The following is a 17,462-nucleotide window of genomic DNA, read 5'->3' as shown; positions in this document are numbered from 1 at the left end:
ATGGGACTCGATCCAAGGTCTCCAGTATCACACCCTGGGCTGCAGGCTGTGCTAAACCGCTGCGCCACCGGGGCTGCCCTATAGTTTTCTAATTATAAAAAAGCATAAAGTAGAAAGTTTTCACCTTAACTATCACTGTTCAGATGTAACTACTGAGGGGTACTTGGGTAGCTCAGTCAGTTAAGATTCTTGGCTTCAGCTCAAATCATGATCTTATGGGTCATGGGTTCCAGCAGTGTTGGACTCTGCATTCAGCCAGAAGTCTACTTGAAGATTCTCTCCCTCTTCCCCTCATATGTGCATGCACAATGCACACTGTCTCTAAAATAAGTAAATAAATCTTTAAAAAAAGAAACCTGCACTCACACACACAAAGGTAATCACTGATAATATTTTGATCAATAGCCTCCCAAACCTCTCTCTGCAGGAACATATTTATGTCAATGTGGATATACAACTTTATGTAAATGGATTTCTACAGACTTGAATTTAAACATTTTTTTCTCATTATGTCAAGGATATCTAACATTTGCAACATCTACAGTCCCTCACCATCTCAGAAATTTGACACCCATCTACCCTACTTTACCCATCAAGTAGTTTTTTTTTTTCCATCAAGTAGTTTTTATCAGCACTTCCTAGAATTGTCTTCTGTCATGAATTTAAAATTCCAAGCATATTAAAATTATGTTTTAAGAATTTATTTTATTTTTATAGAGGCTCTTCTACTCTTGGGTTAGGGTAGAATTTCAGATGATGCTAAGAAAAAATTGGAGCTCAGAGCAGTAGCAGTAGAAAAGCATAAATTCTGGATCTCTTTTTTTTTGGGGGGGGGGGTTAAGATTTTATTTATTTATTCATGAGAGATACACACAGAGAGACAGAGACACAGACAGAGGGAGAAGCAGACTCCATGCAGGTAGCCTGACGTGAGACTTGATCCTGGGTCTCCAGGATCATGCCCTGGGCTGAAGCCCACGCTAAACCACTGGGCCACCCAGGCTGCCCTTTTGTTTTTTTGGATTTTATTTATTTATTCATGAGAGACACAGAGAGAGAGAGGCAGAGACATAGGCAGAGGGAGAAGTAGGCTCCATGCAGGAAAATCGATGTGGGACTTGATCCTGGGACTCTAGGATCACGCCCTGAGCCAAAGGCAGATGCTCAACCACTGAGCCACCCAGGCATCCCAGTTTCTGGATCTCTTATCCAGAGAAACACAGTGTTCCTGTTGCTTATAGATAAGGCATGAGTCAGTCTGTTATCTTAAAATTAATTGCAGCAGTAGTAAGAATCATATTTCATCTCATCTTCAAATGTCCTAGTTTTCACGTGAAGAAGCTGAGGCCTAGAGGATATGAAGTAGGTGAAGTATGTTAGCCAGAATGACATTTAAAGAATAAACATACTTCAGATTTCAGTGACTACTTTTTAAGGAAAGAATAAATTTCATAAAATTATAAAAATCCCTTAATTTAGAGATTTTTTAAAAAAGTCCTTCCTCAGACATCCATTTTGAATGGGTTTTGTGGGGGTATTTAAGCAAGAAAAAGGAAACCTTTTATTGTAGAAGTAGGAGAGGGATCTCAACCCTAAAGTCCACTTCAAGAACCTGTATTAAAATGCATGACACAATAAATTAATTCTCTTTCTCCTCTGTTCACTCTGTTCTTCCCTACAAAAATAATCTTTCCTTTATCAGTTAGAAACTAATTCTAATACATTCTAATGCAGTATATTTATTTCTGGTCACCTCTGCAAGCGCCATTACAATAATCTGGTGGCCTACTCCTCACTTTAGAATGAGGGTATTAGGTTTTACTTGACCAAACTTTATTGAGGGTTCACATCCTCAAATTGCCTAAAGATAAACAGGAACCATGCCAGCAGTCACAGTATAATGCAATATTAGCCTCTAAGTAGTCGCTCAGTAAATGTCTAACAAATGAATAAATTAATACAATGTAAATATGTCAATGAAGAAGCCCCCTGAGTCTGTCTGCGAAATCAGGGAAGATTTCACATAGTGCTTGAACTGAGATTTGAAGAACAATAAAAAAAAAAAAAAAACAATAAGGAAGTTGTTTTACCCAGAGGGAACAGCATAGGTTTGTGTTTAGATTTACATTATTTTCCAGGAAAAGACCCATCTGCTTCTGTAATGTTTTTTTACTAAAACTTGTATGATTTCTAAAATCAGATGTTTCCAAAGATCTCAAGAATCACATTTAGTTGACCTAACTTATCGAATACCCAAGCTGACAAATAAATTAGAAACTACCTATCCTATACTTAAAAGTTGATAGGAGAACAGCCCGGGTGGCTCAGCGGTTTAGCACCGCCTTCAGCCCAGGGTGTGATCCTGGAGACCCAAGATCGAGTCCCACATCAGGCTCCCTGCATGGAGCCTGCTTCTCTCTCTGCCTGTGTCTCTGCCTCTCCCTCTCTGTGTGTCTCTCATGAATAAATAAATAAAATAATAAATAAATATAAATAAATAAATAAATAAATAAATAAATAAATAAATAAATAAATAAATAAGAAAATTTGATAGGAAGGGGACACCTAGGTAGCTCAGCGGTTGAGCATCTGCCTTTGGCTCAGGGCAGGATCCTGGCGATTCCATCAGGCTCCATGCATCGAGCCTGCTTCTTCTCCCTCTGCCTAGGTCTCTGACTTTCTGTGTGTCTCTCATGAATAAATAAGTAAAATCTTAAAAAAAAAAAAAAAAGTTGATAGAAAAGTTCTTTTATAGCATTTCTCTTCAGTTTGTAATTTATTTGAATTATTTTTGTGACTATTACTCTGAAAATTGCGATGTTATTATGTATGTCTCTTAAAAAGAAATACAATAAGAACTTTTTCAGAGTTAGGCCACAGTGCTTTTTGATATGTAATTTAAAAATTCTCATATTCTGCTTCAGGCAGATAACAGTGTGCTTTAAATTTTTGTGCTTAATAGCTTAAATATGTAATTATTCTTTTTATGTTCCAAATACATTTTTTTCCAAATACATTTTTAAGAGGTAAAGGAAAAATGTTTAAAGAGTGAACTAAAGATTAAATTAGCTAACATTTTAAAAAAGAAGCAGTCACTAGCAGTTCCTTTGGTAGAATCAACTACTGCTAACATCACCATCTGATCTACACTAGATTCTGTTTATATCAATATTGGATGGTAGAGGCAGCATTAGAACATTTTTCTGTATATTGTTTTAACATCTGGGCTGTGTTTGCCTTGTATGAAATTCTCATTTGTCTAGACCTGAGTTATAGGTAGCTTCCACATGCCTTTCCGTGGCTTGAGGAATTTAGGATTCATGAAAAAAAATTAACTTAAATTTGAATCACAAAATCGTATCTCCCAATCAGTGGCATTTGTTGTCCGTCCTGATCATTGGACACTCCTGTCTGAAAAATAGTAAAACCCCAAAGACAAAGGAAAAAAAGCCCTATCTTTCCTTGCCCAGCTCTTAAGCAAGGAAATACTTAATAAAAAGAGATTATGTGTGGGCAAGTAGGGCTGTGGCCTCTCTGCAGCCTGATACACATTTAAACCCATTTACCTATTACTAAAATGTTGCTCAGTGATAAAAATCAAATTTCTCCATCAATTGTCTCCTTTCTCATCTATTCTATTCCCTATAAGTGCATTCTGTTTGAGATCTGCCTTGATCTTTTAGCATATCTTCAATCTTGTTTCTGATTCATTCTTTGGGCTAGCAAGACCCTAGGAATTATTTGGAATTTTTTACTAATAACAAGATTTTGTTTCAAGTAATTTTCAACTGTTTAGCATTAGCAATTACCAGTTACTGGATACTTAATTATATAGGATAAGGTTTATAAAAGAATGCTTATTATATGAGCACATTTTATTTTAATAACCCCCTATGAGATAGGCATTTTCACTAGTTTTCAGATGTAACTAAGACTTCGATTAATAACATGCCCAAGATCATATAAAGCTAATAAAGAACATAGGATTAAAACTAAGTCTGTCTGACTTAAAAACCTATGCCTGGGCTCCTCAGAATACATATTTCTGGCATTCCATTTATACATTAGATTTCTCTGGCTAATGTAGATTGCATTTGTAATCTGCATCCAGGGTTTAACGTTTTTAATCCTGACTTCTGAGAATGAATTAAAATTCAAATGCCTAGATCCTTTTACAAAGTAAAATGTAATAATAAAGATGGTTCCCAGATTCTTAATACCCCAAAGAATGAATCAGAATAATAAAATGTAATTGTGAAGTTGGTTAGATTAAAAAAATGTTTTGCTCTATTTCAATACATTTATCATTGTACAGTCTAGCTTTAGCTGAAATGTCTGCATAGAGTAAAAGTTTTTGAAAGTTGCCTATAATCCCCTCAACAGAAATACTTTTTAATCCAGCTAGTCAAATTCTACTTACTCCCCCAATTTGAGCTATGTCGCCTTGCAAAAGTCAGTTTTCTAAAATATTTCCACTGTAAAATTTTGCTTCTTTTTTGTATTAAAATCTTCTTGGAAAAAAAAAATAAAATCTTCTTGGGATAATTCATAGTTAAGAAATTGTTTGCTTTCCCAATTATTCATGGGTTTCTTCATTTTCATGGATTCTTAAGAGTTTAGAGAAAATTAAAATAGTTTAGTGGTTAAGAGCTCTGATTCTAGAATCAGACTTGTATAATCAAAGTTGAAGATTTAATAGCTGGTAGACACTAGAAATTTTATGTAACCTCTCTGAGCTTCAGTTTCCTTTTCTATAAGATGGATGTATGACTCATCTTGTAAGGTTGTAATAAAAGTTATATGAAGCACTTTTCATAATACTTTATACAGTAGGGACTATTACTATCGTTAATTTAGATTTTGCAGTTTGGTCTTTGTGAAACATAATAGTATTTTGGACTAGATGAAACCCTTACTGATATAGCACCCCTCTCTTTCATACGACATTAAAGTCCAGAGGAAGGGCAAAAACTAGTTTGAGGGATTTGGGTTAATTGGTAATGGACCTAAACTAAATTAAACCCAGTGTCTTTGGGGACAGAGAGGTTGTGTTGCTATTTCTATATTGTTTTGTTCTTTTCATTTCTATCCATTGATTGTTTTTTAAAATTCCATTATAACTATTGAATTGTTTCCACTTTACCTATGCAACTATTTTAGTGTTGTAGTAGGTTGGCATGAATACTTTTTTTTTCTTTGCGTAGCTAGCTTTCTTCACACCCAAAATGGATCAGTCCACAGTATTAAAGATGAAGCTCTAATATTAAGGAGTGTAAGATGAAAAAAACCTGTAGTCATTTATGGTTTCGTACTGTCCTGCTAATGTTCTGACATGAGATATTGCTTCCCACAGTAGTGGAGCATGGCTTGTTTTGAGTGCTGATTAAGTGAAGGCTCTCTGGTCCACCTACAAACAGTAGTGATTTCAGGAGGCACAATAATGTTTTGGCTCTGTTTTCTCTTATGTTGTAGAGCCGACAATTAGAATCAGAAACTGGAACCACAGAGGAGCACAGTCTAAACAAGGAGGCTCGAAAATGGGCCACACGTGTGGCACGTGAGCACAAAAACATTGTTCACCAACAACGGGTAAGTGTAATAGAGTCTTTGGCTACATTTAGCATAAGCCAAATGTCAAAACAATTTGAGTTGAGTTTTATTAATGTGAAAAAATTAATGTTTTTTTTCTGTTATTTCAACAACTCAGCAGTATGCTCTCAGCTATCTACTTAGCTTAGAAATTCCTTAAGCCCTTCAAGAAGCAATATAGTAATTTATCCATTTGTCATAGAATTTCCTAAGAAAGGTTAGTGATAGTGTGTTACTATCTTTCAGGTAGTAGAAGAGACATGGTATATTGAATTAGGCATTTAATGCCCTAGACAAATTTTTTGAAGATTTAATTGTAGATTCCATGAAAATGTATCTTCAAGGGGTACCTGGCTGGCACAGTCCATAGAGCATGCAACTCCTGATCTCAGGGTCGTGCCCATGTTGGGCATAGAGTTTACTTAACTAAGTAAATAAATAAATAATCAATTAAAATTACAAAATTAAAATTAAGCACCAAAAAAATGTATCTTTAAGACTCAACTTTAAGCACAAAGAAATTACTTTAGTTATAGTAAAAATTTTCTAATTTACATTTAGTTATAACTTTTTCTTGACCTGCACATCCAACTTATTAAAAGAATTCATATTTAATGTCTATATTTCCTAATCTCACACTTATTTTTTAGCCTATAATTGGACTTTTCCTACTTTCCCTTCCTTTGTACTTCATATAGACTACACTTGGCAAAATCACTAGTGATGTCTATGCTGCTAAATCCAAAATGGACATTTTTATTTCTCAAAACCTGTTGGCAGTTTCATCATAATCGACAACTGCCTTTGTGTTGAAACACTGTCTTCTCTAGTTATCCAGGACTTAACATTGTCCTGGTTTTCCTTCTGCTTCTCTGGCCATTCCTGTATTTTTTTATAGATCTTCTTTCTCCACCTCCTAGGTAAAGATTTAAATTCCTCAGAGTTCTATATTAGGCTATCTTATTTATTCTCATTATAGGCAGTCGAAACCAGTACCATGATTCCACTTACCAACAAATCATAAATTAATATCTCCAACATCAAACCTTTCTTCTGTGTATACATGTATCCTCTTGCCTGCTTTGACTTCTTTTTACTGTTTCATGGCATCCCGAGTTCAATGTTCCACTAATCTAATGCACAAAACAGAATACCTCAAACTTAATGTCACAAAAAAGAGCATTTTTTAAAAAAGATTTTATTTACTTGACAGAGAGGAGAGAGCACAAGTAGGCAGAGGGAGAGAAAGAAGCAGGCTCCCAGCTGAGCAGAGAGACCAACATAGGACTCTATCCTAGGACCCTGAGATCATGAGCTAAGCCAAAAACAGACATTTAACCAACTGAGCTACCCAAGTGCTCCAAAAAGGAGCATTTTAATTGTCTCTTAGCACTCTGGCGATTGTATAGACTTGGCTTGCCGCTTCTGTCTCTCTGTGGTCTCTCCATATGGTCTCTCCAACACAGTGGCTTCAGCTTAGCTCTTCTTACCTGGTAGCAAAGGGCTCCAAAAGTGTGAGTCCCAAGAATGAGCCAAGTAGGAGCTATGTTATCTTTTCTGGCCTAGCCTCAGAAATAACATGATGTTATTACCTGAGTCATATTTTTGTTAACTGAAGCAATCACAAAGTCCTATTGTCCAGGTTCAAGGAGCGAGAACATAAACTCTACTTCTTGGTAGAGAAATAGGAAGGTTCTAGAAGAACATGTGGAATGGGAAATATTGTAGTAACGTTTTTTAAAAACACAGTCTTCCACAGTCTACCTTCTAGTTGTAACAGTTTACATCCCTCTTGTGTGCAAAATAAAACTCCCCTCTTTACTCCAAATCCCCCAAAGCCTGGTGTCAGACTCTAATATAAATTTCAGAATCTGATCTTCTAAATGAGATTCATGGACATATAAGGCTTCTTGAGTGTAGTTCCTCTAAGTTTATCTCAAAGAATTAGTGAAGTAGGAGAGACAAGTTATTTACTATATATCCAATAAATAGTGATTAATTACTACAGCTTTATACTTCAAAGTGTAAAACACATAGAGACTTTGTTCTATTAAAATGCTTTACTATACTTGCAAGTAAATGTTCAGATATTTAAATAAATCTGTTTCCTCTTACTGTTGTCTTTCTGCTGGGAGATAGATACAGGCAGATTGCAACAACTTTCCCATTTCTTAATAGTATGACCTGTGATAAGCTTTAATCTAGTGAGGTATAATTTAAGCAATAAAATTAAGGGTTTTTTTTATTTTTTAAACTTTTTTTTTTAAGATTTTTTTTATTTATTCATGAGAGGCAGAGAGAGAGAGAGAGAGGCAGAGACACAGGCAGAGGGAGAAGCAGACTCCATGCAGGGAGCCCGACGTGGGACTCGATCCCAGGTCTCCAGGATCACGTCCTGGACTGAAGGCGGTGCTAAACCACTGAGCCACCTGGGCTGCCCAAGGGTTTTTTAATACTAAAACCAATTCTGCTTTTGGCCATGATAAATTACCAGGGATCACACTTATCCTCCTGCATCAACAACTCTAAAACTAGTCTAAGTGTATGAAACAAATGTTTTCAGATATTGTACAACAGACAATAACAGAAGTGTGAAACCTGAGAAGAAAGGGAGAAAAAATCCATAAAATTAGTAGCCATATGACCTCCCAGGTTTTCTACCTAAAGGCACTTTCTATATTGCAGTGCAGGGAGTGAGAACTGAAGCAGGGAACCACAGACTGGCTGAGTTGAGATGACAGAGATCGAAGTTCAGAGTAGCTGAAGTGGCATGAATTTCAGGGTACAGTACCAAACAGTATGGAGATATATAGAGAGAATTCCAAAAATCGACATAGCCACCCCCCCTTCATTCTGTGCTGCATACTAAAGCACACATGCATATGATGAAATTCCACAATATGGGGTAGAGAATGACAGAGGATATAAGCTGAAGGATTCCCAGAGGCTACATAGGGCCAGGACAGGTTTAAGTTGTGATTAGCAAAGATTGAGACTATTCATGGATCACTTGGGGCATTCAGGAGACTGCAGAAGGATCATACAATGGTTCCAGGGCTGTATTAATCTTGGAATAAGGCTACATTAGAACTAACCTAACAGAGGTTTAAAACAAGCTTCAAGAAGATCAAGCTAGGGGCGCCTGGGTGGATCAGTTGTTTTAAGTGTCTGCCTTTGGCTCAGATCATGATCTCAGGGTCTTCAGATCAAGCTCTGTATCAGGCTCCCTGCTCTGCAGAGTCTACTTCTCCCTCTTCTTCTGCCCCTTCCCCTGCTCACACACATACTCTCTCTCTCTCTCTCAAAATAAATGAAATCTTTAAACAAAACAAAACAAAACAAAAATCAGGCTAATCCACAGGTACCTTATTTGCCCTCCAAGGTAAAAAACAAAAAAATCTACTCTTCAAAGGAAGAAAACAAAATCCTGTAGTCAGTAACAGTATTCATGGGGCACCTGGGTGACTCAGCCATTTCAGCATCCCACTCTTGATTTTGGCTCAGTCATGCTGTCAGGGTTGTGAGATCAAGCCCACATCAGGCTGTATTCTGGGCATGGGTCTGTTTAAGATTCTCTCTCCTTGTCCCTTTGCTCCTGCCCCTCAAAAAAAATTACATTAAAAAAACATACTATTCACAATGTCAAGAATCAGATATGCTAAATATTAAAAGAAGCAAGGAATATAATCCATGATCAGAGGAGAAAATCAAAGCAGACCCATAAATGTCAAATAAGGATTTTAGAACAGTAAATAAGTTAAGGATTTAAAAGAAAACGAACATGAACATATTGAAGAAAGGAAAGGAAAATATACCCCCCCCCAAAAAAAACACAAATGGAACTTTTAGAGCTGAAAATACAATATTTGAAAAAAAAAAAAAAGAAAGAAAATACAATATTTGAAATGAAAAATTCATTAGATTGGATGGCACCAAAAAAAGAACAATGAGCTTTAAAAGTATATATAGCAATAGTAACTGTCCAAACTGAAACACAGAGAAATAAAAGACTTTTTGAAAATGAATGGAGCATCATTAATCTGTGCGGGATAATATGTGATCTAACATTTTGGGAGTTAGAGATTTATTTGGAGACAGAATAAAGAGTAAGAAAAATATTTGAAAAAAGGTATAGCTAAAACTGTCCCAAGTTTATTTTTTTTAATATTTTATTTATTTATTCATGAGAGACACAGAGAGAGAGAGAGAGAGAGGCAGAGACACAAGCAGAGGGAGAAGCAGGCTCCATGCAGGGAGCTTGATGTGGGACTCAATCCTGAGACTCCAGGATCACACCCTGGGCCGAAGGCAGGCACTAAACCACTGAGCCACCCAGGGATCCCCTGTCCCAAGTTTAACAAAAAACTGTAAACCTAAAAATCCAAGGAGCCCAACAAATTCCAGGAAGGTAAAACACAAAGATCACACCAAAGCCTTTCATAATCAATTTGTTAAAAAGCAGTGATACTCAATGATACGAGAATCAAAATATTTCCTTAGGATCAAAAACAAGGCAAGGATGCCCCCTTTTGCCATTTCTATTCATTATAATACTAGAAGTCCTAGCCACAGCCATTAGGTGTAAGAAAAATTAAAAGGCATCCAGATTGAAAAGAAAGAAGTTAAAATTATCTCTGTTCACAAATGAAACGATCTTATACATACACACACACCTATTAGAGCTAGTAAGCAAATTCAGCAAAGTTGCAGAATACAAAATTAACACACAAAAATCAGTTGCATTTAATACACTAACAATGTACAATCAAAAAAGGAAATTAAGAAAACAGATCCAAAAAGAATCAAAAGAATAATCAAAAAGAATAAAATACCTAGGAATGAACTTAACCAAGGAGGCAAGTGACTTGTACCCTAAAAACTATGATATTGATGAAAGGAATTAAATAAGATAAAAATAAATGGAAAGACACCCTGTGTTTATGAAATGGAAGATAATATTAAGGTGACAATACCACCCAAAATGATAAACAGATTCAGTGCAATCCCTACCAGAATCCCAACAGTATTTTTTTGTAGAAATAGAAAAACCAATCCTAAAATTCATATGGAATCTTATGGAAGCCCGGCTGGTCAAAACAGTCTTGAAAAAGTACAAAGTTGAAGGATTCATACTTCCTGACTTTAAAACTTATTACAAAGCTATAGTATTCAAAACATTGTAGTATTGTTATGACAAACAAATAGACCAATGGAATAGAAGTTTCAATATTTTTTTTATTTTTTAACATGAAGAACTGAAGGGTTTTTTTCATTTTAATTCCAGTATAGTTAACATACAATGTTAAATTAGTTTCAGGAGCACTGAGTAGTGCTCATCATGATAAGTGTACCCTTAATCCTCATCATTTATTTCACCCATCTTCTCACCTGTGTTCCCTCTGGAAACCATATTTAAAAGTCTGTGTTTTGGTTTATCTCTTTTTCTCTTTGTTCATTTGTAGCAGTAGCAATATTTTAAAAATACTGGTTATCTCAATTTATTGAGTGCAATGCAAGTCAGACACCCAGCAGGAGTTTTTATAGAAATTGACAAAATGCTTCTAAAACATACAGGAAATAAAAATGATCTAAAATAGCTAAAGCAGTTTTGAAAAATAATAAAATTGGAGGGCCAGGGTACCTGGATGTCTCAGTCAGTTAAGCATCAGGCTCTGCACTGAGCATGGAGCCTGCTTGGGATTCTCTCTCTCCCTCTCCCTTGGCCACCCCTGCCTGCCATGCACATACTCAAAAACACTCTTCCCCCTCACCCTGAAAATAATAAATAAGTAAATCTTTTTTTTTTTAAAGGGCTGGAGGGCTAGGGCACCTGGGTGGCCCACTTAGTTAAGCGTCTGCCTTCAGCTCAGCTCATAATCCCAGGGTCCTGACTCCCTGCTCAGTGGGGAAGTCTGCTTATCCCTCTCCTTCTGCCCCTCCAATGTCCTGCTCGTGTTCACTCTCCTATTCTCTCTCAAATAAATAAAATCTTAAAAAATATCGGAGGGCTTACTCTATCTCAAAACAAAACTACAGAAATCAAGATGCTGTAGTATTGGTGTAAAAACAGACTTACAGGGGAGGGGGCAAGATGGCGGAAGAGTAGGGTCCCCAAATCACCTGTCCCCACCAAATTACCTAGATAACTTTCAAATCATCCTGAAAACCTACAAATTCGGTCTGAGATTTAAAGAGAGAACAGCTGAAATGCTACAGTGAGAAGAGTTCACGCTTCTCTCAAATACAACTTGTTTTTGGCCACTCTGCACTGAGCAAAATGACTAGAAGGAAAAGTTCACCTCAAAAGAAAGACTCAGAAACAGTCCTCTCTCTCCCAGAGTTACAAAATTTGGATTACAATTCAATGTCAGAAAGCCAATTCAGAAGCACAATTGTAAAGCTCCTGTGGCTCTAGAAAACATAAAGGATTCAAGAGACTTCATGACTGCAGAATTAAGATCTTATCAGGCCGAAATTAAAAATCAATTAAATGAGATGCAGTCTAAACTTAGAGGTCCTAATGACGAGGGTTAATGAGGTAGAAGAACGAGTGAGTCCCATAGAAGACAAGTTGATGGCAAGGAGGGAAACTGAGGAAAAAAGAGAAAATTAAAAGATCATGAGGATAGGTTAAGGGAAATAAATGACAGCCTCAGAAGGAAAAATCTGTGTTTAATTGGGGTTCCCGAGGGCGCCAAAAGGGACAGAGGTCCAGAATATGTATTTGAACAAATCATAGCTGAGAACTTTCCTAACTTGAGAAGGGAAACAGGCATTCAGATCCAGGAGATAGAGAGATCCCCCCCTAAAATCAATAAAAACCGCTGAACACCTCGACATTTAATAGTGAAACTTGCAAATTCCAAAGATAAAGAGAAGATCCTTAAAGCAGCAAAAGACAAAAAAAAATCTCTAACTTTTATTGGGAGAAATATTAGATTAATAGTAGACCTCTCTATAGAGACCTGGCAGGCCAGAAAGGGCTGGCAGGATATATTCAGGGTCCTAAATGAGAAGAACCTGCAGCCAAGAATACTTTATCCAGCAAGGCTCTCATTCAGAATAGGAGAGAGAAAGAATTTCCAAGATAGGCAGGAACTGAAAGAATATGTGACCATCAAGCCAGCTCTGCAAGAAATACTAAGAGGGGATTCTGTAATAGAAAGAGGAAGTACAAGGGGACAGTCCACAAAAACAGGGACTGAATAGGTATCATGATGACACTAAATTCATATCTGTCAATAGTAACTCTGAACGTGAATGGGCTTAACGACCCCATCAAAAGGCGCAGGGTTTCAGACTGGATAAAAAAGCAAGACCCATCTATTTGCTGTCTACAAGAGACTCATTTTAGACATAAGGACACCTATAGCCTGAATATAAAAGGTTGGAGAACCATTTACCATTCAAGTGTCCTCAAAAGAAAACAGGGGTAGCCATCCTTATATCAGATAAATTAAAGTTTATCCCAAAGACTGTAGTAAGAGATGAAGAGGGATACTATATCATACTTAGAGGATCTATCCAACAAGAGGACCTAACAATCATGAATATTTATGCCCCGAATGTGGGAGCTGCCATGTATATCAATCAATTAATAACCAAAGTTAAGACATACTTAGATAATAATACACTTATACTTGGTGACTTGAATGTAGCGCTTTCTACAATCAACAGATCTTCTAAGCACAACATCTCCAAAGAAACAAGAGCTTTAAATGATACACTGGACCAGATGGATTTCACAGATATTTACAGAACTTTACATCCAAACGCAGCTGAATACACATTCTTCTCAAGTGCACATGGAACTTTCTCCAGAATAGACCACATACTGGGTCACAAATCAGGTCCTCACCAATACCAAAAGATTGGGATCGTCCCCTGCATATTTCCAGACCATAATGCTTTGAAATTAGAACTAAATCACAAGAAGTTTGGAAGGATTTCAAACACGTGTAGGTTAAGGACCATCCCGCTAAAAGATGAAAGGGTCAACCAGGAAATTAGAGAAGAATTAAAAAGATTCATGGAAACTAATGAGAATGAAGACACAGCCATTCAAAATCTTTGGGATACAGCAAAAGCAGTCCTGAGGGGGAAATACATTGCAGTACAAGCATCCATCCAAAAACTGGAAAGAACTCAAATACAAAAGCTAACCTTGCACCAAAGGAGCTGGCGAAAAAAAACAGCAAATAGATCCTACACCCAGCAGAAGAAGAGAGTTAATAAGGATTCGAGCAGAACTCAATGAAATAGAGACCAGAAGAACTGTGGAACAGATTAACAAAACCAGGAGTTGGTTTTTTGAAAGAATTAATAAGATAGATAAACCATTAGCCAGCCTTATTAATAAATAGAGAGAAAAAACTCAATAAAATCATGAATGAAAAAGGAGAGATCACCACTAACACCAAGGAAATACAAACGATTTAAAAAACATATTATGAGCAGCTATACGCCAATAAATTAGGAAATCTAGAAGAAATGGATGCATTTCTGGAAAACCACAAACTACCAAAACTGGAACAGGAAGAAATAGAAAACCTGGAGAGGCCAATAACCAGGAAGGAAATTGAAGCAGTCATCAAAAACCTATCAAGACACAAAAGTTCAGGCCCAGATGGCTTCCCAGGGGGATTCTATCAAACGTTTAAAGAAGAAACCATACCTATTCTACTAAAGCTGTTCATAAGATAGAAAAAGATGGAGTACTTCCAAACTCATTCTATGAGGCCAGCATCACCTTAATTCCAAAACCAGACAAAGACCCCACCAAAAAGGAGAATTATAGACCAATATCCCGGATGAACACAGATGCAAAAATTCTCAACAAGATACTAGCCAATCGGATCCAACAATACATTAAGAAGATGATTCACCATGACCAAATGGGATTTATCCCCAGGATGCAAGGCTGGTTCAACACTCGTAAAGCAGTCAAAGTGATTGATCATATCATCAAGAGAAAAAACAAGAACAATATGATCCTCTCAATAGATGCAGAGAAAGCATTTGACAAAATACAGCATCCATTCCTGATCAAAACCCTTCAGAGTATAGGGATAGAGGGAACATTCCTCAGCATCTTAAAAGCCATCTACGAAAAGCCCACAGCAAATATCCTTCTCAGTGGGGAAGCACTGGGAGCCTTTCCCCTAAGATCAGGAACAAAGCAGGGATGTCCACACTCACCACTGCTATTCAACATAGTACTAGAGTCCTAGCCTCAGCAATCAGACAACAAAAAGAAATAAAAGGCATTCAAATTGGCAAAGAAGAAGTCAAACTCTCCCTCTTCGCCGATGACATGATACTCTACTTAGAAAACCCAAAAGACTCCACCCAAGATTGCTAGAACTCATACAGCAATTTGGCAGTGTGGCAGGATACAAAATCAATGCCCAGAAGTCAGTGGCATTTCTATACACTAACAATGAGACTGAAGAAAGAGAAATCAGAGTCAATCCCATTTACAATTGTACCCAAAAGCATAAGATACCTAGGAATAAACCTAACCAAAGAGGTAAAGGATCTATACCCTAAAAACTATAGAACATTTCTGAAAGAAATTGAGGAAGACACAAAGAGATGGAAAAATATTCCATGCTCATGGATTGGAAAAATTAATATTGTGAAAATGTCAGTGCTACCCAGGGCAATTTACACATTTAATGCAATCCCTATCAAAATACCATGGACTTTCTTCAGAGAGTTGGAACAAATCATCTTAAGATTTGTGTGGAATCAGAAAAGACCCCGAATAGCCAGGGGAATTTAAAAAAAGAAAACCATAGCTGGGGGCATCACAATGACAGACTTCAGATTGTACTACAAAGCTGTGATCATCAAGACAGTGTGGTACTGGCACAAAAACAGACACACAGATCAATGGAACAGAATAGAGAATCCAGAAGTGGACCCTCAACTTTATGGTCAACTAATATTCGACAAAGGAGGAAAGACTATCCACTGGAAGACCGTCTCTTCAATAAATGGTGCTGGGGAAATTGGACATCCACATGCAGAAGAATGAAACTAGACCACTCTCTTTCACCATACACAAAGATAAACTCAAAATGGATGAAAGATCTAAATGTGAGACAAGATTCCATCAAAATCCTAGAGAAGAACACAGGCAACACCCTTTTTGAACTCGGCCACAGTAACTTCTTGCAAGATACATCCACGAAGGCAAAAGAAACAAAAGCAAAAATGAACTATTGGTACTTCATCAAGATAGGAAGCTTTGCACAGCAAAGGATACGGTCAACAAAACTAAAAGACAACCTACAGAATGGGAGAAGATACTTGCAAATGACGTATCAGATAAAGGGCTAGTTTCCAAGATCTATAAAGAACTTATTAAACTCAACACCAAAGAAACAAACAATCCAATCATGAAATGGGCAAAAGACATGAACAGAAATCTCACAGAGGAAGACATAGACATGGCCAACACGCACATGAGAAAATGCTCCGCATCACTTGCCATCAGGGAAATACAAATCAAAACCACAATGAGATACCACCTCACACCAGTCAGAATGGGGAAAATTAACAAGGCAGAAAACAACAAATGTTGGAGAGGATGTGGAGAAAGGGGAACCCTCTTGCACTGTTGGTGGGAATGTGAACTGGTGCAGCCACTCTGGAAAACTGTGTGGAGGTTCCTCAAAGAGTTAAAAATAGACCTGCCCTAGACCCAGCAATTGCACTGCTGGGGATTTACCCCAAAGATACAGATGCAGTGAAATGCCGGGACACCTGCACCCCGATATTTCTAGCAGCAATGTCCACAATAGCCAAACTGTGGAAGGAGCCTCGGTGTCCATCGAAAGATGAATGGATAAAGAAGATGTGGTCTATGTATTCAATGGAATATTACTCAGCCATTAGAAACGACAAATACCCACCATTTGCTTCAACGTGGATGGAACTGGAGGGTATTATGCTGAATGAAATAAGTCAATCGGAGAAGGACAAATATGTGGTCTGATTCATATGGGGAATATAAAAAATAGTGAAAGGGAATAAAGGGGAAAGGAGAGAAAATGAGTGGGAAATATCAGAGAGAGAGAACATGAGAGACTCCTAACTCTGGGAAATGAACTAGGGATGGTGGAAAGGGAGGTGGGCGGGGGTGGAAGTGACTGGGTGACAAGCACTGAGGGGGGCACTTGATGGGATGAGCATTGGGTTGTTATTCTATATGTTGGCAAATAGAACTCCAATATAATTAATTGATTAATTAATAATAAATTCAACTTGCCAACATGGAAAAAAAAGAACAGACTTATAATTGAATGGAACAAAAAGGATAGTCTACAAATTGGTGCACATGTATATAGTCCATTGATTTTTAACAAAAATGTAACAAACTTATAAAAATGCTGAGTAAATTTCAATAAAAATGAATCCAGTTATATTTTAAGCACATGACTAGTTAGGGTGACAGACTGATTCAACTCTAGAAAATTTATCCATATAATAAACTGCATTCACCAAATAAAGATGAAAAATTCTGTGACTGTTTTTATAGTTACCAAAAAATCATATGATAACATTCATTATCTCTTAGTGATTAAAAAATAAAAGTCACAGCCAGCAAGATAAAGAATTTTTCATCCTAACAAGGATATCTTCCTGAAACTTACAGTAAACATTATACTTGATGGTTGTGTTAGTTTTCAATATCTGCCATAACAAATTACCATGAATTTAGTAGCTTAAAACACTATAAAATTCTTATCTCACAGTTCCGTGGATCAGAAATCTGGATGGATTTGGTTGATTTTACTGCTTAGGCTCTAAACAAGGCCAAAATCAAATTGTGCTGCTAGCCTTTAGGGTAGAACCCACTTCTAAGC

General features: G+C 36.9%; 1 protein-coding gene across 5 annotated transcripts in view; it reads left to right on the top strand.

Annotated features, from left to right (window-relative positions):
- FCHSD2 (FCH and double SH3 domains 2) overlaps positions 1-17,462 on the top strand; it is a 338,349-nt gene that overhangs the window by 274,555 nt on the left and 46,332 nt on the right. For all 5 annotated transcript variants that reach the window (XM_077866897.1, XM_077866896.1, XM_077866900.1 and 2 more), the window contains one exon: positions 5,473-5,589. In XM_077866897.1, the coding sequence (XP_077723023.1) occupies positions 5,473-5,589 (117 nt within the window). The remainder of the gene's footprint in view (positions 1-5,472; positions 5,590-17,462) is intronic.

The sequence above is a fragment of the Canis aureus genome, chromosome 23 (genome assembly GCF_053574225.1).
Source record: "Canis aureus isolate CA01 chromosome 23, VMU_Caureus_v.1.0, whole genome shotgun sequence".
Lineage (NCBI taxonomy): Eukaryota > Metazoa > Chordata > Mammalia > Carnivora > Canidae > Canis > Canis aureus.
The sequence above is the reverse complement of the archived record's forward strand: the minus strand, read 5'-3'. Positions and strand labels throughout refer to the sequence as shown.